This window comes from Saimiri boliviensis, chromosome 6 (assembly GCF_048565385.1).
Source record: "Saimiri boliviensis isolate mSaiBol1 chromosome 6, mSaiBol1.pri, whole genome shotgun sequence".
Lineage (NCBI taxonomy): Eukaryota > Metazoa > Chordata > Mammalia > Primates > Cebidae > Saimiri > Saimiri boliviensis.
The window spans coordinates 11,938,028-11,960,142 of record NC_133454.1 but is presented as its reverse complement, the minus strand read 5'-3'; the positions used below and the strand labels follow the sequence as shown (position 1 = coordinate 11,960,142).

General features: G+C 40.6%; 2 protein-coding genes across 6 annotated transcripts in view; one reads left to right on the top strand and one right to left on the bottom strand.

Annotated features, from left to right (window-relative positions):
• The first annotated feature begins 1,519 nt into the window (after positions 1-1,519).
• The window catches only part of NAALAD2 (N-acetylated alpha-linked acidic dipeptidase 2), a 115,780-nt gene continuing 95,184 nt past the window's right edge, over positions 1,520-22,115 (top strand). For 2 of the 5 annotated variants that reach the window (XM_074400346.1, XM_074400349.1), the window contains exons 1-4: positions 1,520-1,637; positions 16,206-16,301; positions 18,746-18,868; positions 19,455-19,538. In XM_074400346.1, the coding sequence (XP_074256447.1) occupies positions 18,858-18,868; positions 19,455-19,538 (95 nt within the window). In that variant the 5' untranslated portion in view covers positions 1,520-1,637; positions 16,206-16,301; positions 18,746-18,857. The remainder of the gene's footprint in view (positions 1,638-16,205; positions 16,302-18,745; positions 18,869-19,454; positions 19,539-22,115) is intronic. The other 3 variants (XM_010352277.3, XM_074400347.1, XM_074400348.1) reach the window with 2 other exon arrangements.
• Positions 13,789-20,817, bottom strand: LOC101033027 (tripartite motif-containing protein 51-like). The gene is made up of 6 exons (XM_003941490.3): positions 20,401-20,817; positions 20,020-20,115; positions 17,168-17,398; positions 16,402-16,424; positions 15,390-15,487; positions 13,789-14,346 (listed from the first exon to the last, which is right to left on the bottom strand). Exons 1-6 carry the CDS (start codon positions 20,815-20,817, stop codon positions 13,847-13,849), a joined length of 1,365 nt encoding a protein of 454 aa, XP_003941539.2. The 3' UTR covers positions 13,789-13,846.

Below are 22,115 nucleotides of genomic sequence, written 5' to 3'. Positions count from 1 at the left end.
GTCACGGAGGCGGGGGCTGCTGCGGCCGCTGGTGCCGCACGGGGTGAGCGTCGAGGAGGCGCAGGAGAATGATAGCAATGGCCGCACCAGCCTTATTATCGCCTGCTACCACCGCTTTTTGGATCCCGGGGTGGCCTTAGCTGAGTGCCCCCACGTTGATGTCAACCGGCAGGACAGCGAGAACACAGCCCTGATCACAGCCGCAGGCAGGGACTGCCCCGGCCCGGTGGGCACAGGTGCAATAGACACCGGCTCTCAACCTTGCGCCTCCAGCGTTAGCAGTACCTGGGCTGGCTCCTCCGAGCTTTAACACAGATCTGGTGGAAACACAGGCTGCCAGGCCCTGCCCCTGGAGTCTTGCTTTGAATAGGCCTGGGGAGGGAACCAAGAATGGGCTGATCCACAGATTTCCCGGTGAGGTTATGCCGCTGGCCCAGACCCCACGGTGAGGACGAGGGCTTTGAGGTTTTCATGTCTGATGACGGCCAGGGGCCCCTCTGTCTGGGCACTGAAGAGCAGCAGAGCCACAGCCCCCAGGAGAGATGTTGTCAGAGGCGCACAGAGGCATCACGGAATTAAAGCAAAAACGAAGACAGCAGCTGAGCTTTTCCATGACTTTCCTGCGCTGTGATACTGAAGAGGCTGTTCGGACCCAGTCAGGGCACGGTGTCAGCACCCCTGCTTGTTGAAGTACGTCCCCGGTCTTGAACGGAGGGACGCGTTCGGGTTCAGAGCCCTTTTGAAAGCCGCCATGCAGGGTCCATCGGATTGCATCCGAGCCCTGATGCTAGCAGGGGTCATGTCCGCACTGGGGACCCGCCGTGGGACGTCGCGGCAGGAGTGGGCACTTACACGTCCGCCTCGCGCACAGGCTGCTGGAGCGCCCCGGCCCGGAGCGGTTCCGGGAAAAGTATCAGCCGGGGCCGCCGCCTGCCCCGGGACAGCGCGCAAGCCCGCGGCCTCCTAGACCAGCCCGCAGAGGCTCCGGGGCTGCCGCCGTCCGCGCTGACGCCGCGCTCCCTGCGGGGTCCGGAGGACCGAGGCGCCCCGGACCAAGTGGTCAGGACGACCAGGAGCCTCTACCAGCCCCGCCGCGGCCATCATGTGCCAAAACGTTTGCCCCGAGAGCCCCCCGTGCGTGGGGAACAGGCGGCTGGCGGTGCAGGAAATCCCGGCGGCGCAGGGGCCCCAGGCGGAGGAGGCGGGCGAGGCGGAGGGCGCGACGCAGCGCAGCGCAGGGCGCGACGCAGCGCAGCGCGGGGTCCCGGGAGGGCACCCCTCTAGCCGGCCTCCCGCCTACCCCTCTGCCCGGGTCCTGGGGTCCCGGGGTTCCGCCGCCCCGCCCCGCGGAAGCCCAGCCTCCTGCTTCTGCAGCGCCTGCGGCGGAGCAGCGTCCGGCCTGGCGTGGTGGTACCCCGGGTCGGCCTCAGCCAGGCGCCCGCACCCACCTTCCGGCCCGCGGGGACTGCGCGGAAGGGCAGCACCAGGACAGCGGCCACCTATGGCTCAAGTGACCTTACAAGGAGGCCAAGAAGGAGAAGCTGAAGGCGGAGGGGACCCACGAGAAGCGCCAGGCCGCGGCACAGAAGAGGCACCCATCCCCTGAAGAAGAGGACCGGAGGACCTGCGGGTGCCAGGTGCGGGGACGGGGCCAGGGCGAGGGCAGGGCTGGGCGTGGAGTGGGAGGCGACCCCGCTGCACATCACACCACCGCAGTTCCCAGGACCACCAGGCCAAGACCGTTTCCAAACTGTCTGTTCAGGCTGCTCCCAGAAACCGGCTGGGGGAGCCACATGGGTTCCCCTGACACTAGCCCCCCAGCAATCAGTACACATAGCGGGCACGTTGTCTAAAAGGCTCCCTTTAGAGAACCTCAGTTCAGATTATTTTAAAGGTCAATTTGTTAAAGGGTATTTTCTGTGTAATTTTGTATTTTTAATCATTATTTATTAAATTTGCCAAGTTTTACAAGTGGTAGGGTCCCTTATATCCAAGGCAGTTTTAATACACTTGCCTGAAGACGTTGTTTAAAATACTGTTTCTAGCAGTAAATATTTCTGATATCTGTATGAGTTCACTCAGAAATTATGGGATTCTCCCTTTTTTTGGCTGTTTGTTTTGGACTTTTCTTCTAGTCGTGGGTGTATATGCACACTGGATGTTCTTTTTAATTAGATTAAGTGATGGCATATATTTCCATTCAGTAGAGACATGGACTCATTCAGCCACATGATCAAGTGAGACAGAGAGATCAGAATTCATTGTATGTTTTTAAAAGTCTTATCCACACAATCATATATGGGGAAAAATGCTATATCATCAAATTATAAAACAATTTAGAGACAAGCATGTATGTATTGCTAGAATTAAACTCATTTTAAGCAAGGGGTTTTTGACAAACTGGATACAAAATTTTTAACATATTAAAAATAGGTATGAGAAAAACTGTCACTTGATAAAATGGAACAGATTTCAGAAATGATTACCAGAAATACAAAGTTAAGCCATATGTGCTCTTAAATAAGTCAAATCCATGTATCCTTAAAATGAAAAAAGATGCAACAAGAGTAAGCAGCCCAGAATGATGCAAATTACAGGAATGGGGAGGAGGCAATTTTTAGAATAAGTGATGAGGATGGAATGGGAAGCAAACTTGTTATTGGCAAATTCTCCTGGACTGGACCAGGCAGCCACCCTCTTTCAGACTCAGTTCCAAAGGGTCCCTTGTGTGGGTATTTCTTTTATTTTCTTCTTTGAGGACTGCACTTGGTGTTTAGTTCATCCTCATGCTGACATCATAGAATTTCTGAAATGTGGAGCCTTGGGCAGGGCAGGGCATGGGTGTGATTTGCCCTGGGTCGCAAGGTCTCAGTGACAGTTTTGGGTGCACACTTTTATCTCCAAAGTGATATGGATATCACCTTTCTCAGTGATTGATTTAGAATTTATAAAAGGACTTTTTCTGCATAATGTTGTATTATTAATTGCCAGATTTGTATCATTCTAATTTGGCACGGCAGGGAACAAAAGCTGGAAACACAGGCAGAAGTTACTAATTACAATGACTGACCATGTGGGTTGTAGAGTATCTGTCACATATGCACTTTATTTCAGTATTAATTTAAATACTTGGACACACACGATCACAGACCTATTTGGAGGCAATGTACTACGGCCGTAATAACCCTAAATAGCTCGTGATGCAGGGTGTTCGTCTCAGGACTTGGCCAGGGCTGGTGCAGCCTTCTTACTCCCTTCCACTTAGCACTGTGAGGCATCGAGCAACCAGGGATGTCACACTGGCCTCCAAAAACGCCACTGGACAGGACTGCAGGCTGCACCCAGGCTAACGGGAGATTGGTACATTGATGATACAACATTTAAGATCAAATTGCAGTGAGTTTTTGAGAACTGCAGATGTTAGTTCACTGTGGGTCACCCTCGTGGCCAAGGTGTTGGGATCGGCCACATCTTCTTGAGGAGGAGAACTGTGACTGACACGGGTCATCTTTGGGGGTTGACTTTCCTGACTCCTCTGGCATTATGGCACTTTCCGGCCACACTTAGATAACTCACAGCATTACCAAGTCACCACAAACCCCACCTTCACCTCTGCCAGCTGAGGACGCAGCCGGGCAGTGCCATGTGGTCTCCCAAGCACGCTTCTCAAAGCTGGCTACCCCTACTGTGAAAGTTCTTAAGGCACTGATCCAGGGAGCCAAGCCCGGGGCCTGTCCTAAAGCTCCGCAGGTGACTGCACTGTAGCCAGCATAGAGAGCTGCGGCTCTAACACAGGGATTTTGAGAGGTCGCTATGCCCTTTACGTAGCATTTCCAGGACACCCATCCTGAGTCCCACAAAGGGCTCCACCTTCCCAAGCACCTCTGATTGTCATTGGAACAACCTGGGTCAGGAAGCTTCTGCTCGGGCTGATGTGGCATCTGATCCTTGATGGATTGCCAGATATTCCTTCCTGTTTCTGCCATGGGAAGTTGGCACTTGGGAGTGGTATGAAGCCCCCACTTCTACCCTAAGCCTTGGGTGTCTGCTGCTTCAGGTCAAAAATGGACACTTCTGGTCCTGCCCAGCCACTACCTCACCACAACCCGTGCTCAGAGTCTCCAGCAATGGCAGGACAGCAAACGACTGGCGATTTCCCCAGGTCCCACATTGTTCTGGAATGGACACGTTGGGGCCCTGCCAGCAATATGTTCCAGCCTTATCCAAGTGTACAGGATACCCTGGGGCCAGCACAGGACTTGTCAGTGATGCTCCTGGTGTCCACAAAACAGCTCCAGAGATGCCTGCATTTGGAAAAGCCAGCTGAGCCAGCAAGTGTGGGGCAGGACACGGATTTGTCTGGCAAATCTGAAGTTGAGCTGGCCACTTGCCTGGTGACTGGAAGCTTCCATTACCTGGCCAGTGTATGTGGCTCAAGGAAAAATGACAGCTGCACGAGGGCTCTGATGGCACTGGGAAGCCTGACCTCCCGGGAGCTTTGGTGTGGCCTCAGTGGAAAGACTGGATTTTGAAAACCTGCCAGCGCAACCTGAAAAAAAAGTCATTCCTGATTGGACTGCAGACTCTCACCTGTCACTCTCTAGACTCGCTCTAGCAGTGGCCTGCCTGTGGGCAGCCCTTCCCTTTGACCCATGGGGTAGGTCGGGGCAGCTTCTGCAGCTGTGCTCATGGCTGCTGGCCCAGTACTTCTCATTTTTGCCATGAGGAAGCAGACTTGCTAGTAGAGGCCAGTGTCAGATGTGAACTGTTTTGATGGCATGTTGTTCAGTGCATTTAGTGGGGTCTCATATGGCCTGAGGACCCACTATTAGCACTCTGCCCACTGTGGCATAGCACATGGCTGGAGTCATCATAGCCCACGTCTTTATTGAAAGACAGTGTTGACCCAGGCGGCTCGTATAGAACCCATCTGGCCAGGTCTAGACCATCTCTGCCTCTGACCTACCTTGGCTGCACAGTGGGACCCAAGAGGCCCAGAGGCAAGAGGATTCTTTCCCCTGGAAGGGCTCCCCAGTCATTCAGCCTATGGTCCTTGATATTTGGCTGAAGGTTACCCTCAGAATCAACATCTCTGGTGTTTCCCCAAGTCTGCCTACCTTTTAGATACTCTCATCAATGCTAACAAAATATAGTTTTTGATGAAACTGTTTTGTCATAATACGACATCCTTGAAATGTAAAGGAAAACAATGAAGCCATCCCTCAGGTAAAGCAATGGTCCGTGTTGGCCTGATGCTTTATGAATTTTGGGAGGTAGGTATGGAGGCACCTTATCACCAGTTTTTGAGAAAATGTTCTAGAAGCTGGTTTAGAACTGCACAGCTATGGATACACTTGATGAAAACTGCAAAAGGTTAGGACAGGCCCAGAAATATGACCAGCAACCCCAAGAGCCTTTGGGGCATCCGAAGAAATTTGAAAATTACACCCCATTCAGATGAACAGTAACAGCCAATGTGCTGGAATTCTCTGTTCTGTCTGGAATTTGAGGGTGTCCAAGGACCTGTGGTTTTAACAAAAATTACTGTATGACTGTTTTGTTTTGTTTTGTTTTGTTTCTGAGACAGAGTCTTGCTCTGTTGCTCAGGCTGGAGTGCAGTGGAACGATTTCGGCTCACTACAACTCCCCCCTCCTGGGTTCAAGCAATGCTCTGCCCCAGCTTCCTGCGTATCTGGGATTACAGGTGTACACAAATTTTGTGTGCTTTTAATAGAGATGGGATTTCACCATGCTGGCCAAGCTGGTCTCTAACTCCTGACCTTGTGATCTGCCCACCTCGCACTCCAAAAGCGCTGGGATTACAGGGATGAGCCACCGCATCAGGCCGACTTTATGCCTGTTTTAAGGATTGAACAGATTCCTGCACAGGGTTTCAGGTTTTGGATTAGGTCCTCTTAGTGTGAGCTCTCTTTTCTGAATGTAAACCTATTTGCATTGTCATTTCCAAAAATGTAGTAGGTTTCTGGGTATTGTACAGATACTGAGTACAGATACAGTTGTTTCAGTTTCATAATGTTTATTTTGAGGTGAGAGTATTGTTATAGTTTACAAAAGATATGTTTCTATTCAGACCTCAGGGCTACTTTGGGATTCCTAGCAGCTTCAATTTTTATATTAATTTTAAAAAATTAATATAAGACATATTCTAACTTAGATAAAGTGGAAATCACATAAACTTGATATTAGAAAAGAGATGTGGAATATCTGCCTCAAAAACAAAACAAAACAAAGCAAAACAAAACAAAACAAAACAGTCATACAGTAATTTTTGTTAAAACCACAGGTCCTTGGACACCCCCAAATAATAATCAGAAAGTTAATAACCTTAAAGTTAATTATAATATGATATTTGACAGTAAAAAAAAGTTATTCCCTCTTAACTTCTAAAAATCGTATATCTAATGTTTAAAAAATATGGAAAAAATCTGATAATGTAAAACTAGGAGAATTGTGGTTAAAGAATAAAAACTCACTTGCTAAATAAACACTTTCTTACAGTAAAATAATAAAAAATGTAAAAGAAAGAGAAGAAAAGGTAACATTTACATAAGAAAATTTAAAAAAAGAAATGAAGAAATAAGTAATTCCACACACTGCATTTAAGATGAAAACTTTCAAATGGTTCAGAAATGAAAAGTGGTCTTAAACTTTCAATTATTTCATAAGAGATGATTTTAAAAAATTAATATAAGACATTCTAACCTAGATAAAGTGGAAATCACATAAAATTGACATTAGAAAAGAGATGTGGAATATTCAGAATCTGGGTCTAGGAAAGAAAAATTTCTGTGTTTCCAACCCTAAAAGTAGGATGATGTGTGTAAGGCAGTGGAAATGGAAATACAGTGGTGTTTTTCTCGTTATGCAGCCCTTCTATGAGCCAGGCATTTTTTCCAATTGTAGTCGGTTGAAGAGTCGCCTCTGAAAATATATATCTAAGTCCTATTCCTTGATACCTGCAAATATGTCCTTTTGCAAATAGGATCTTTGCAGATGCAGTTAACTTGATGATCTCCCAAAGACATCAATCTGGATTTAGACTGGGACCTATGTCCAATGACTGGTATCCTCATAGAAGAAATAAAAGGAAGAATCGGCCACCAGAAGCTCACAGAGAGGCAGGGAATTGATTTCCCCTCAGAATCCCCAGAGGGAACCAACTCTGTCAACATGTTCATTTTAAACTTCAGACTTTCAAAACTGTGGGAGAGTAAATTATTGTTTATTTGTGAGTTTATTACAGCAGCCATAGGAAACTAATGTGCAAATGTTTTACACTTCCTGTTTTTCTCCTCACAACTCTATTAGGTCATTTAATCCTTGCTGTTCCATTACTGTAGTAATACTGGGGCTGGGCATAGTGGTTCACTCATGTAATCTGAACACTTTGGGAGGCCAAGACAGGAGGACTCCTTGGGCAACAAAGTGAGACCCCCATCTCTTACAAACATTAAAAAAAAAAAAAAGAAGGCCGGGCACAGTGGCTCAAGGCTGTTATCCCAGCACTTTGGGAGGCTGCAGTGGGTGGATGAGCTCAGGAGTTCAAGAACATCCTGGCCAACATAGTGAAACCCTGTCTCTACTAAAAATAGAAAAATTAGCTGGGTGTGGTAACAGGTGCTTATAGTCCCAGCTACTCAGGAGGTGGAGGCAGGAGAATCGCTTGAACCCTGGAGGTGTAGGTGGCAGTGAGCTGAGACTATGCCGTTGCGCTCCAGCCTGGGTGACAGAGTGAGACTTCATGTCAATTTAAAAAAAGAAAAGAAATGAAACCAGGAAAACTAAGAATTTGTATAAGGCCAGACACAGTAGCTCATGCTTGCAATCCCAACATTTTGGGAGGCTGAAGCAGGAAGATTGCTTGAGCTCAGGAGTTCAAGAACCGCTTGGGTAACATAGAGAGAGCTCATCTCTACAAAAATAAATTTTAGCCAGGCATGTTGGTACATGCCTGTAGTCCCAGCTACTCTGGTGGCTGAGGTGAGAGCATGTCTTGAGTCCAGGAGATCAAGACTGGAATGAGCCTTGATTGTAGCACTGCAGTCCAGCCTGGGTGAGAAAGCCAGACCTTATTTCAAAAAAAATAAAAAATTCATATAGCTTCACAAAGTCACACAAGTAACAAAAATATCAAAAATAACAAGATGCTTTAAAAAAAAGATTCAAACAACAAAATAGATTGTGTAAATGGAAAATACCTTTATGAAAACAAAAATTGCAATTGAATATTAGGAAAATAAAAAAGTGCTGTTGATCACTTTAAAAACCTTGTAGATCAAGGCTGCCAGGTGAAGTTGCCGATAACATAGCACTTTTCATATTCTACACTAAAGCTTTTCGATCAACTTGTAGATATCATGCTCCAGATAAAACTGCATAAGATCTAGGACTTTTCCTCCAGAAGTTAACAATTTGCATAAACAGGGAAAGAAAATAAGAGAAATACCCATCTGAAGACTATAACTGGTCTTAACAGTGTTTGCAGGAAAATTCATTTATTCGGCTCCGGAGTTCTGTGTCCTCTGGGCTTTCTGGATTACAGTTGCAGTTTTCTGGGGTTTCCACATTCTAGTAAATTCCCAGTGCCTCCAGAAGAATAAACCTTGCTTTTTGAATGCCATTGTATTATAGGATGCGTACAGCCCCTCCTTGATTAGGTTTCTGCCATACGCAGTACCAAGGAAAGGATTTACCTTTCCATCATTAATTAAATTAAGTCAAGGTTTAATCTCTGAAAATAACCTACCACAAACACCCTCTAGTGTTAGTTTATCTTGTCGTTGATTTTTAAAGAACGCCTGCATTCAAATTCATGTTTGAGTTTCTGGGGCCCAATATCTACTCCCATTTCTGCTCCCACACATCTGACAGTATTTTGATATGATATTTGAATATACATTATTTAATTACTTGATAATTTCTGCCCTTTCTTCACTGCAATCTAGGATCTTCTACCATACGCCTTCCTCGTGGACATGTAAATCCCTTAGTATTAATCACTTTTTACAATTTGAAGATCAAAATGCTAATGATTATTGCGGATGGTTTGAGAAAAAGAGAAGTAGAGGCTCCATGTCTGGCACTTCTAGCTGATTTTCTTTTACATTTAGAGAGATGCAATGGGTACTGCACAGGAAAAAATAATTCAGATAATTTTGTTTAAAGCATTTTGATTAAATTCAAACTAATCAAAATGATACCTTTATTTAAATGACAACATATTTGAACAAATTTTTTTAAATTTTCATTTCTAATTAATATATAAATGGTGCACATTTTTATGAGGTACATATGATATTTGGATACACGTATACATTGTACATTGATAAAATTAGGCTTTGACAATATCAGGTTTCATATTTATAAAACAGGTTTCTACCATTTAGAAATTTTATATCTAAAGTTACCAACTACTAATTCACTGAATAAATCAAATAACAGGATATTAGTTGGAAAAACCTAAATTAATAAGATGTTTAAATATTTATTCTTAAAGTACAGTAAAACATGTGACTTATTTTGGAAATTAAAGAAAAAAATCCTATGGACAAAGATGTACATTGAGGAAAACACGTACAGAAAAATGTCAGGACTATATTTCTTGGAATAGTAATAATTTAATGATATTCTTTTGAGAAAACCCACCTTTCTTTTCATATTTTATGGTCTTTTGTTAATAAGAATGAACTTCTATTTAAAAAGAAATGTTTATTTTTACAAGAATATACTCCCAGATACATACCTTTTATATAACTTATATAAATACTTTAAATGTCTATAGTTATAATTAGTATTATGTTATTTTAAAATCTGAAAGATTATTTAAGAAAGTCAATAAATTTTGTATATATTTGTTTACATTCTGATTATTTAAATTGGAACATATTTCTGAGTGAAAATTAAGAACTTCCATTGCATTAATAAAGAGATATTCATTTTCTTTACGAAGTAATTAAGTGAACTATTATTTCTTTTTTTTTTTCTTTTTTTTTTTGAGACGGAGTTCACTCTTGTTACCCAGGCTGGAGTGCAATGGCATGATCTCGGCTCACCGAAACCTCTGCCTCCTGGGTTCAGGCAATTCTTCTGCCTCAGCCTCCTGAGTAGCGGGGATTACAGGCACACGCCACCATACCCAGCTAATTTTTTGTGTTTTTAGTAGAGACGGGGTTTCACCACGTTGACCAGGATGGTCTCGATCTGTTGACCTCGTGATCCACCCGCCTCGGCCTCCCAAAGTGTTGAGATTACAGGCTTGAGCCACCACGCCCGGCCCAAGTGAACTATTATTAAACTATTTAATTGGCAAATGTTAAGAAATGATGATGCCCAATATTGCTGATAGAATGAAATGTGTAGCTTTTTATACTACTGATGTGATTGTATGAGGTTATTGGAGGATGTTATATGAATATGCAATAAATTTTTTAAATTTTTTCCCTCTCAGTAATTCTAGATCTGAAGAAATGTCTCAAGGACTTTATCAGACAACAGTGGGCAAATAGGAAATACTGCTTTAGTAATATTTTGTGCCACTGCATATAATCTGCATATAGAACAGAATATAACTTTGTATTTTTTTCAAGAAAAACCTGAATCCTCTGAATCTTAAGACAACCTTATTTTATTTGCTGGGTGATGTAATAAATTGAATTGTGACCCCAATAATTTATGTGCAAGTGCCAACACCTGGTACTTGTGAATGTGAGCTTATTTGGAAACTGGTTCTCTGTAAATGTAATTGATTTAGAATCCAGGGATGAAATTTTCTTACATTTACAGTGGCTTCTAAATCCAATGACTGTTGCCTTCATAAGAGAAAGAGGAGTAAGACTTGGGACAGAGACATAGTTTCTGTAATTTTTTCTGACATAGTTTCATGTAATTTTTCTGATTATATCAAGTATAATATACATTAAAAATGCAATTACTGAGAAACACTAAAATAAGCTATTTAAAAAATTATTATTAACCCTAGTATCATAATTGACTGCTCTTGAAATTGGAATATCTTCATTTAAGACCCACTAGTATAACTCAGTGTACAACTCACGTTGTATGTGATAATGTTTCAAGGACTCAAGGAACCCTTTTTTAGTTTTCTTCTCATTGTGTAAGAAATTTGTGGCAGGGCTGAATCACATTTATCATTACACCAGCTTTCATTTATTTTTTTTCCACACGATCACAGGGACTGTATCACTCAGTATGCTATAAATGCTATTTATAGAATGTTCCCTTTTATAAGATGAAAGATTAATAAAGAACAAAAAATTGCATGTAGAAAACCATGCCTGAGGATGAGCAAGGTGGTTCATGCCTATAATCCCAGCACTTTGGGAGGCCAAGGTGGGTGGATCACCTGAGGTCAGGAGTTCAAGACCAGCCAACATGGTGAAACCCTGTCTCTACAAAAATATATTTTAAAAAATTTAGCCAGGTATGATGGTGGGTACCTGTAATTCCAGCTACTCAGAAGGCTGAGAAAGGAGAATCACTTGAATCTGAGAGGTGGCGGTTGCAGTGAAATGAGATTGCCTCCTTGCACTCTAGCCTGTGCAACTGAGTGAGACTCTATCACAAAAAAAAAAAAAAAAAAAAAAAAAAAAAGGAAGACCATGCCTGAAGGGCACTGTGTGGTCATCACTTCAGCAGGTTGACACTCACCCTTGGAAGTGGTGGAATCTGTCCATCAGTCCAGTGATGGGTTGCACACTGAGCTTTGAGCTGACACACTAGGACATGTGCTACTGCTCTGACTCAATCCTTTAAAGAGGAAAATACAATTGAGCTTTCTAATACAAAAGGCTTCATTACAGTGTTTAAAAAGACATAATCATTCTAGGGAGACTCATCTTTAAAACCCTTTCCTCATATTGCAGTGTACCTCCATATTCATGGGATAGGATTGTGTCATTTGTAGGAAATCTTTCTTGTCCTCTTTTCTTACTTCATTCACCTACCACCTGAGAAAAACTAGTTCATGCACCCCAACATTTTTATGACTTGAAATCCATAGTCATAAATAGATCTGCTTCAAAAACTACTGCACTGAGTCCGGAAGCACATACATTCATTAGCCACAGAGAGGAAAAAGGATAATTTTTGATAAAGCAGACCAGGAAATTATAGCCAGTCAAACCCACATGTATACACATGCCAACAATTGGATTTTCCATAAATTGTATCTTCACTTTGTTAGAAATGGCTTGATCCCTTTCATAGCTCTCATGCTTCCCCAGTTTGCATCGAAACCGACTTACTTGGTCAATATGTCTCCCAAATCTCAAAGATTTTTTCTTAGGTGTTTGTTTATCTGAACCATTGGCTCTTTTGCTTTTCTGAAGTTGTTGTAAAATCTTTTTGCCATCCTCTGTAAGTTCTTCTAAATGTCATTTTTCTTCTTATGGGAAACTGAATGCAGCATTTTCTACTCAGCTCTGGTCATCTCTGCCCATAGATACACATTGCACTGCAGGGAAATCGATTTCCTAGATGACATATTTATTCTGACTTCATTCTCCTCCACTTACACCTCCTGTATTCACTTTGATTCATGTTTCATCTTTTAAAAATTTTTAACAATAAAGATGAGGGTCTCACTATGTTGATGGCCAGGCTGGTTTTAAAATCCTAGTCTCAAGTGACCCTCCTGCTTCAGTTTCCCAAATTATTTGGGATTATAGATGTGAGCCTCTGAGACTAGCCTGACTCATGTATTCTACCAATAAGCTACCTACATTAACTCATATCCTCCCTCTTCTCAGAACCATGAAATAAATCACTCCTCTTTTATTTTTATTGTTTCTGAACAATACTAAAAGCCCAATTCATTCTTTCTTCAAGCCACTTTCATTATGACTTACTAAAATACCGAAAGAAAGGTTATTATTGATCATTTCTTCAATATATATCCTTTGATATCTGAAAACCTACATGTATTTTTGATATCTGAAATCCTACACTTGTATTTTATTGTATATATGTTGGGATATTTTTCTCCACACTTGGTTTGCATTTTAATTCTTGGATGGTATATTTTAAAACACAGAGGTTATCATTTTTCATATAAACTAACTAAATTTTCCTTCCAAATTGTTCCTTTTTTGTTCTAGTTAGGAAATCTTTCTCTATGAGAATATTTTATTGTGTTCCTTTCACCTTCAGAACATGAATCCATGTGGAAGTGAACTGTGTATGGTTTGAGGTAGGGGTCAGTATTCAGTTATGTCCACTTGAGTATTTAACTGATCCAGCATTGTCTTGATCACCTTGTAAATTTCACTGTAGAACAGCACTCTAATAATACATGAGTATTTGTATGTGAGATAAGAATTACAAAGGAAAGCACAGTATAGGAGGTCAAGTAAGATTACCACAGAATATGGATTCATAAATGAAATCCATGGATAAGTTTAATATTGTTAGATGAAGAGAGAAAATTTTTCCAGGTTACCATTGAGTCTTTATTCCAGGTTTTTTTCATGAAGCACAGTATCTCTACTTTCTTCCATTGCTTTTAACTTTAGACACCTCTGTCATCTATTATTTCACTCTGTGACTTGAAATTCAGAAAAAAAAAACATAATATATTCTATGCCATGGACCATGGGTAATGATTTTCCAAATGAGACTGAATAAAAACAAATGTACATTGTTTTAGTGTTTTCATTCAACAGAAACAATATTGAATTTTTTGGCATAAGATGGCAACTAAAGACATTAAATATAACTTACTTGTCCTCTTTAATGAGGCACAAAAATAGAGCTTCCTGAGATAAAGTTGTTCCCATAGCATGTGGGCATATTTCTGATTTGTCTCTGTTCAGAAGTGACTACAGCAATGAATAGGCCTGAGAGGAGGTGAGAAGGAGCAATTAGTGATGGTGTGTATAAGGGAACTTTGATCAATATTAACAAAGCTCACGGTTCTATCTTCACAATTCAGGAATACTCCTACTTGGTGAGTAGGTCTTGGAACATATTGTACCATAAGTGGGGACGTGGTAAAGAGACTGCAGTGAACATCCTCCTTAACACATCCAAGAAGAAAAAGTCCCTTCTCTTCATCTATTTTGTCATTCTGTCTCTTCTCTTTCCAATAATTGTTACAGACTCCAAAAGCCCAATTGCAAGAGTCCCCCACATGAACCTCCCAGTAATATTTTCCAAATGTGAAAGTCTGAGCACCCCATGAAAGAAAACATCCAGGTGCTGCAGTGATACAGGGATCATCTTGAGGGTCACACCCAATATTCATGCTTCTCAAATCTCCACGCAGGAAGATATGACTATTGGCTCTTTCAGGATGCAGAGTAATATCAACTGCAAAAATTAAAAAAAAGAAAGTACCGACATGTAAATAAAAAAATTTAGAATTCTTGAGAGAAAAGTTGTTCTATCAAGAACACACTTTACCAAGAAATTTGAAGTTACAAGAACAGGACAATTTTGATTATGATATCTAATAAAGTATAAAGATGATTAATATTTTCTACAGGAAATAGAAAACCCTCAAAACAGACATTGGAAATTTATTGAAAATTCAAAAATTTAGAGTCAAATATAAGACCATCCTCTTTTAATCCAATTTCCAAAGTAAAAGTGAAATATTACATGCCCTGAATGCCCTTTAGTTATCAGCATCATTGTTAAAGTATTTCTTGTCCTTAAATACTACTGATGTCATTTTGACAACAATGGGAAAATTTTCACTTACTCAGGCACTGCTCTAGATAACTTGATAAAAGTCTGTACATCCAAATTGTAAGTGGTAACTTAATGCAGGTTTTTACAAAATGTTTTACCAGTCACTCTGGGGACTTCCCTGCTAGCTCGAGACTGAAATTAAATGTTAGATTTTACACATATCTCTTTATGTTATAACAAAACTGAAGTTTTCATTTCTAATTTTACTTCCTATTTATAAAATAATTTCTTCTTCCTTTTTACATATTCAATTTTTATGTTATGAGTAGTTATATTCATTGTAAGAAAATAGAAATACTCCAACAAACTGCAGTGAACTCTATTCCAGAAAGAAACGTAAATTTTTAATGTAACATTGGATGATTAAGCTTCCATCTGAGTACTGTTCTATGTATTTGATTTTTTTTTCCTCATGCCATTCTTTTTACCCAGTAGATAACTCAACACATGTGAGCGCAGAACCATTCGTTTTTCACTGTGTTTTACTCTTCATGCTATAAATTGTACTATAAAACAAAAGACAGATATGCAAGAGTTGCATAGTCATAATGTTCACTTACTTCTGAAAATAAAAATCTGATGAAGGGTAAAATATTACCCTCATGATTCTAACAAGAAGTAATACATTGTGAGAATTCTGCCAATGGGCTGACACTCACCTCTGAATCCACGGAGCTTGTCCACCAGTCCAGTGATGGGCCCTGTCCTGAGCTCCGGATTCACAGGCTTGGGTACCTGCAGCAGCAGGAACTCACACCTGCAAGGACAAAGATGAAGTCACCACATCTACAGCCAAAATGATGATAATAACATAAAAATTACTACTTTTATTTAAAAGACATTTCACGAGAATCCCTTAACCTACACATTGGCTAATTCAAAAATTATCTCTCACTTTCTTTTTCAAGTTCGTTCTTATTCACATTTCCTGATTTTCAAGCACAGTGGAAAAGTCTATCTGAGTCAGAATTTAGTCTCATCTTTCTTCTTATTGCACCACATTAGTAAGGATCATTAGTCTTAAGACCAGGAGAATATAAATTCTAGGTCCCAGATGTCACTGGACTTTACTGAAATCACTGTCTGGAAAAGTGGGGTTATTTATAAGACTGCTGCATCTGTTAGTTCCTTTTCAAGGCTGGGGTGCTGAAACTTGCTCCAGGCAGGGAGATCTGCCTTTTATAGCTGAGATTTTCTGGAGGCCTACACAGTTGTAACATTCTGACAGTTTGTTACATCTATTTTTCAGAATTATATATTTATATGTAAACAAGAAATCATCAACATTTTTGACTGCTAAGATACTTTCCCCCTTTCTCTCTGCTTCCCCTGGTGGACTTTGTAGCCATGTAGAAAATGTAACATTTTCTCCTTCCAATATGCAGGCTTTTGAGCAATAAAAAGGAAATTAGGAATAGAGATGTTCACTTTCTTTCATTCTTCCTTATTTTTTGTTTATTGTTTTGTTTTTGCAGAATTTTCATTGACCTTGTCTAGTAAAATCACTGTGTATGACAACATAATAGAAGACCACATGGCGTGGGGGATGGAGAAAGTACAACCAGGAAAAGGTAGTATCAATACCTGAATCAAATATGCCTCAGAATCAAAGTTCCTGCTTGATATTTGTGGCAACTTAAAGCATGTGCTAAAATCTTGGTACACACTCACCTGTATAATATGTCTGCAAAAGCCTGTAAAAGTAAAAAAAAAAAAAAAAAAAAAAAAAAAAAAAAAAAAAAAAAAAAAAAAATAGAAAGGCTTAGTGTTTTCCACAAGATACATTTTCCACTACATTCAATGTGAGATTTGGAGGTAGTTTCTGAAAACATTATTTTCCTATTATTTTCGCTCCTGGAAAGCATTTTCTATTTTTTTTTTCTAATGAAAATCCTATATTGTCATGAACTAGTGTCCTGATAAAATCTAAGTCTTGAACACATTTTCTATGCATGTGAAGCGAAAGGAGGCCCAGAGTCTATGCTCTGCTGTAACTATAAAGAAGCTACTCAGTAATTTTCCCTAAGCCCTGTTACCAAAATGAGTGGACCACAAAACTTTATTAATGCAATCCTAGATTTCACCCAAATTCTCTATCATGCAGTGTCTCCAAACTAATCTGAATGAATCACTTTCTCATTGTATCCACTTTCAAATATTCTAAATATATCATTGACTTTTGAGGGGAAATATTTTTGGGGGCTGTTACCTCGACCATTTCACAAAGTTTTGTTGCTGGTGGATAAAGTGGGAGGGACCTTTTGTCTGGTAGAATGTTTAGGAGGGGTTATACTCTGCCACCAAACCAGCATTAGTTAAAGAAATGTGTTTTTGGAAACAAATCCTGGAAATAAAGGGGGAGATGAATTTCAGGAGAGAGGAAAAACACTCTGCATATGAATATTCAACATCCTGATATCCCATGGTCAGTTCGCACCTGAAGTAGTTCCACATCTGGTTTATAGCCTATTTCCTTCAGCTCCTCATACATTCCTCTTAACATCTCCCTCGAACGTTTCATTCTGGCTTTGCTTTCATTGAGTTGCTGAAAAATGTCCTCGCCGTTTTTTTGCAGCCTCTCCAAATAATGTTGCCCTTCTTCACGGAGAAATGCCGGCATCTTCTGATATTGAGCTCTGATTGCTTCCATCCTTAAACTCACATAATCCTACGGTGACAATTAGACAAAATGGAAATGTTTGTTCCATCTTCTCTTGAATTTCACCGGTTCCTCTTAGCATCCTGAACATCCAGTATTTTAACCCTCCGTCTTGCCAGTTCTCAGATTCCACAACATTTTATTTCTCTCCTTTTTTCTGCATTAACGTTAACATAGTTGCTTTTGCCCAGTTACATTTTCTTGGTTAATGATAAAATGTTTTCTAAGATAGTTATATAAAAACTGATTTCTCTCATCCAACACACATTTCAAGAAAGAAAACACAGGGTGTTTTGTTTTGTTTTGTTTTGTTTTACGAATTAAACTAGAGAGCTACATTGACTAGACAGGAAACCATTATTTCTATTTTGGAGAATTGAGGCAAGAGATGCAAAACCGTTATAAAAGAAATAAAATGACCACAGACTAGCATTGTTAATTCAGCGCGTTTCACCTAGCATAACATATCCTAATAAGGTTTCATATATTCTCTTCCAAACTCACTCTAATCTGCAACGTGGACATCCTTGTGGTTCCTCAAACCCCTAAATAAACTCAAAAAAATATTGTACATGCTCTTTTCTATACCTAGAATTCTTTCCATATACATTTCTAATATATATACTCATATATATATATGTAATATATAGGTATATGTGGATATATATGAATATATTTTTCTGTGTGTATATGTATATTCCTCATGTATATCCATATATATACATACACAGATACATATATATATATATTTATATATGTATATTTACATATATAAGAGTAAGGCAAACACACACACACACACACACACACCCTCCTTTTTAAGATTTTGTTTCAGTGTGAATTTTTCCACGAGCCTTCTTTCTGACCACTCTATTGAAAACTCAAACCCTCATCCCCAGTTCCTGGCCTCTGTACTCCTTCTCTGTCTCCCTGCTTGATTATTCTCCAAAGACACTGCTACACTCTACCATAGCATGTATTTCATGTGTCTGCATGGTGACCATTTGCTTCTATCACTTCCATTGAAGATTTGTATGTTTCCTTTCTTCTTTGCTACTAAACTTTCTAATATTTGACAGACACTAGGCACTCATAAAATATTATTCAATGAGTTAATATTATAATGAATTAATAATAGATATTATAGTCTCAAGATAAATATCCACAAAGAGAAAATCATTTCTAGGATTCTTCTCAAGTCTTTAGAGTTCTCTATTAAATACTAGTTTCCATATTTATTGCATATGTATGTCTTCATCAAGACACAGGTCTGTATTTCTCACCCCTTTTCCCATCATGTGTTATGTATTATTCAGTAATCATTAGTTGAGATACTTAATTTTATGCTTTCCCTAGATTTGTGCTGTTGCTCCTTCTGCCTGAAATTTAACTCACATTTCAAATAGACTTGCCCACCAGGATTCAAATTCATGCTGACCCAGCCTCAGAAGGTTCATATGAAATTTCCATGACTGCCAAGTAACTTTTATGCCCAGGATTTATCTAAGCAGCACATGGGGAACACTGAGAAATGGCCCAGTTTCTTGTATTCGTTGGTGTATTACTACAGATTTGCATGAAAACAGATGAGAATGCTGGGATAACACCTGTCATTTGGATAGAAATCCTACCAAACCGGCCGGGCATGGTGGCTCACGCCTGTAATCCCAGCACTTTGGGAGGCCGAGGCGGGTGGATCACGAGGTAAGAGATCGAGACCATCGTGGTCAACATGGTGAAACCCCGTCTCTACCAAAAATACAAAAAATTAGCTGGGCATGGTGGTGCATGCCTGTAATCCCAGCTACTCAGGAGGCTGAGGTAGGAGAATTGCCTGAGCCCAGGAGGCGGAGGTTGCGGTGAGCCGAGATCGCGCCATTGCACTCCAGCCTGGGTAACAAGAGTGAAACTCCGTCTCAAAAAAAAAAAAAAAAAAAAAAAAAAAAGAAAGAAATCCTACCAACCCAAATGCCCACTGATGATAAACTAGACAAGGAAAATGTGGCACATATACACCATGGAATACTATGCAGCCATAAAAATGATGAGTTTGTGTCCTTTGTAGGGACATGGGTGAATCTGGAAACCATCATTCTCAGCAAACTGACACAGGAACAGAAAATCAAACACTGCATGTTCTCACTCATAGGTGGGTGTTGAACAATGAGAACACATGGACACAGGGAGGGGGGCATCACACACTGGGGTCTGTTGTGGGTGTTGGGGAATAGGGGAGGGACAGTGGGGAGCAGGGAGGTTGGGGAGGGAAAACATGGGGAGAAATGCCAGATACAGGTGAAGGAGGGATGTGGGCAGCAAACCACATTGCCATGTATGTACCTATGCAACAGTCCTGCATGTTCTGCACATGTACCCCAGAACCTTAAGTATAATAAAATTTATATATATATATATATATATATATATATATATATATATATATATGAAATCCAACCAAGGAGTCGAAGTACCCTACATAAAAGAAAAATTAGGCTACTTTTTCTCAACTGTTTTTTCCTTTTTTAATTGAATTCCAGAAACACTATAGTTTGAGATCAAGTTCCTATTTTAAGAGTCACCCATTTGTTCACCATAATTTCCTGGAGAAAATAGAGTACTACAGTCCTAACCTTCCAGTCTCTGGTTCTTGTGGTTTCCATGTTCAGGTTTCTGTGATTTTCACAAGCTTTTTCTGATAAAAACTGCATTTTCTTTAGGAGCTTCTCCTGTAAAAGAGCCATGACTCAGAGAACCAGTAAAGACAATAAAGTATAATTCACACTCTGATATACAAAAGGGGCCCAGAATGAGAGACAAATCAGCCCATAAAAAAATAGTGTTTGCTTTGTTTCTCTTCATGTTTATCAAATCTGAGAGGTTTGAAGCCAAGGAAGCTTGTAACAGAGATGCTTAAAGGGACACAGAGATGGCATCACCCAATCTCCAAGGAAATATACTTACAAGAATTTTATCAGTCCTTTGAGAAACAGATCTTCAGAGGCATCACTTACCTCACATTCCTCAGCAGCCCGGTCAACGGGACAGTGTCTGTGTCTGTGATCCCGGTGCTCCTGAGAGTTAGAGCACAGCAAACAGAGTAAGCTCTTGTCCACTTCACAGAATACCTTCTTCGTCTTCCTGTGAATTCCACACTTTTGCTCCTCAGAGCTCAGGAAATGCCAGAGGCTGGCTTTTCTGACACAGGAAGCCACGTTCTTCAAAGTAGTGTTGGTTTTAAATTCTCTCCGCCGTATCTCCGTCTTGCATATAGAGCACTGAGTAGGAGCTGGGATGTCCGGCCAGCTGACGTACAAACAGGGCCTGCAAAAGTTGTGTCCACAGTCTATTGTGACTGGGTCTAGCAAGCAGTTCATGCAATTGGGACAGGCGATTGCCCTGTGCAAGATTTGCAAGATTACAGAATTCATGTTTCTGAAGAAGAAAGAACAGTATGTCATTCTGGGGTCTGGGTTGGTGAAAATCTGTGAACATGTCATAGTATGTGGTAGCTAAATTTTCTTCTTGGCAGTGCTCATTAAAGCTGAACAAACTATTTCTTTTGTAACAAAAATGAAAAATTCATACACAAGGAGAGTCTTCAGGCTTTACAGCAGACATTACTGACTAGATGACTCACAACTTCTACTCCTAGTTTCTGTCTATAACATAATGCAAATCTATTCAAATACCTCTTCCCAGGATGTTAATATGAAGCTTGGGTTATAGTCTTAAGTGGTCTAGAAAAAATCATGGTTGTCACTATTCCTCTTTCAAATAACTACTGAATGCCTATGAGACAGGAATAGAAAAATCTGTATTGGCTAACAAAAAATGAGAGGATGGTCAGAGGGCTCTATGGTGCATTTTTAGAGAGAAGGACCCAGAAGCCTGGCTCTTTAAAACAGAAACAACCCCAAAACCAACCAACTGACCAAATAAACAAAAAGACAGCAATAAACCAATCTAGGTTCACTAGGTGTGAAAATAAGTCAAAGACTTTTTTTGCTTATGGATTAAATTAACTTCTTCCTTGGGCTACTCAAACTCTGGACTGACATAGTCAGTACTTTTTAAACTGAAATATGCGTAATTATATTACTATGGTATTATGGTTAATTTTAAGTGTCAACATGACTGGATTAAGTAACACATAGAGAATTGGTGAAGTGGCCGGGCATGGTGGCTCACGCTTGTAATCTCAGCACTTTGGGAGGCCGAGGCAGGTGGATCACGAGGTCAAGAGATCGAGACCATCCTGGTCAACATGGTGAAACCCCATCTCTACTAAAATACAAAAATTAGCCGGACATGATGGTGCGTGCCTGTAGTCCCAGCTACTCAGGAGGCTGAGGCAGGAGAATTGCTTAAACACAGGAGCCGGAAGTTGCAGTGAGCAGAGATCGCGCCATTGCACTCCAGCCTGGGTAACAAGAGTGAAACCCCATCTCAAAAAAAAAAAAAAAAAAAGAGAATTAGTGAAGCATTTTTTCTGGGTGAGTCTGTGAAGGTGTTTCCAGAGAGACATGTGAGTTGGTGAGCTAAGTGGAAAACAGTAGCTTTCAATGTGGGTGGCCACTCTCCAATCAGCTTGTAGTTTAGATTGAAGAAAAAGGGTAGAGAGAAGGCAACTTTTTCTCTCTTTCCTAAACTAGTTCCAACTCTGCCAGGATATTTTTATCTTCAGGATACATGCTTAATGACAGCCTATATTCAACTTCTCAGACTT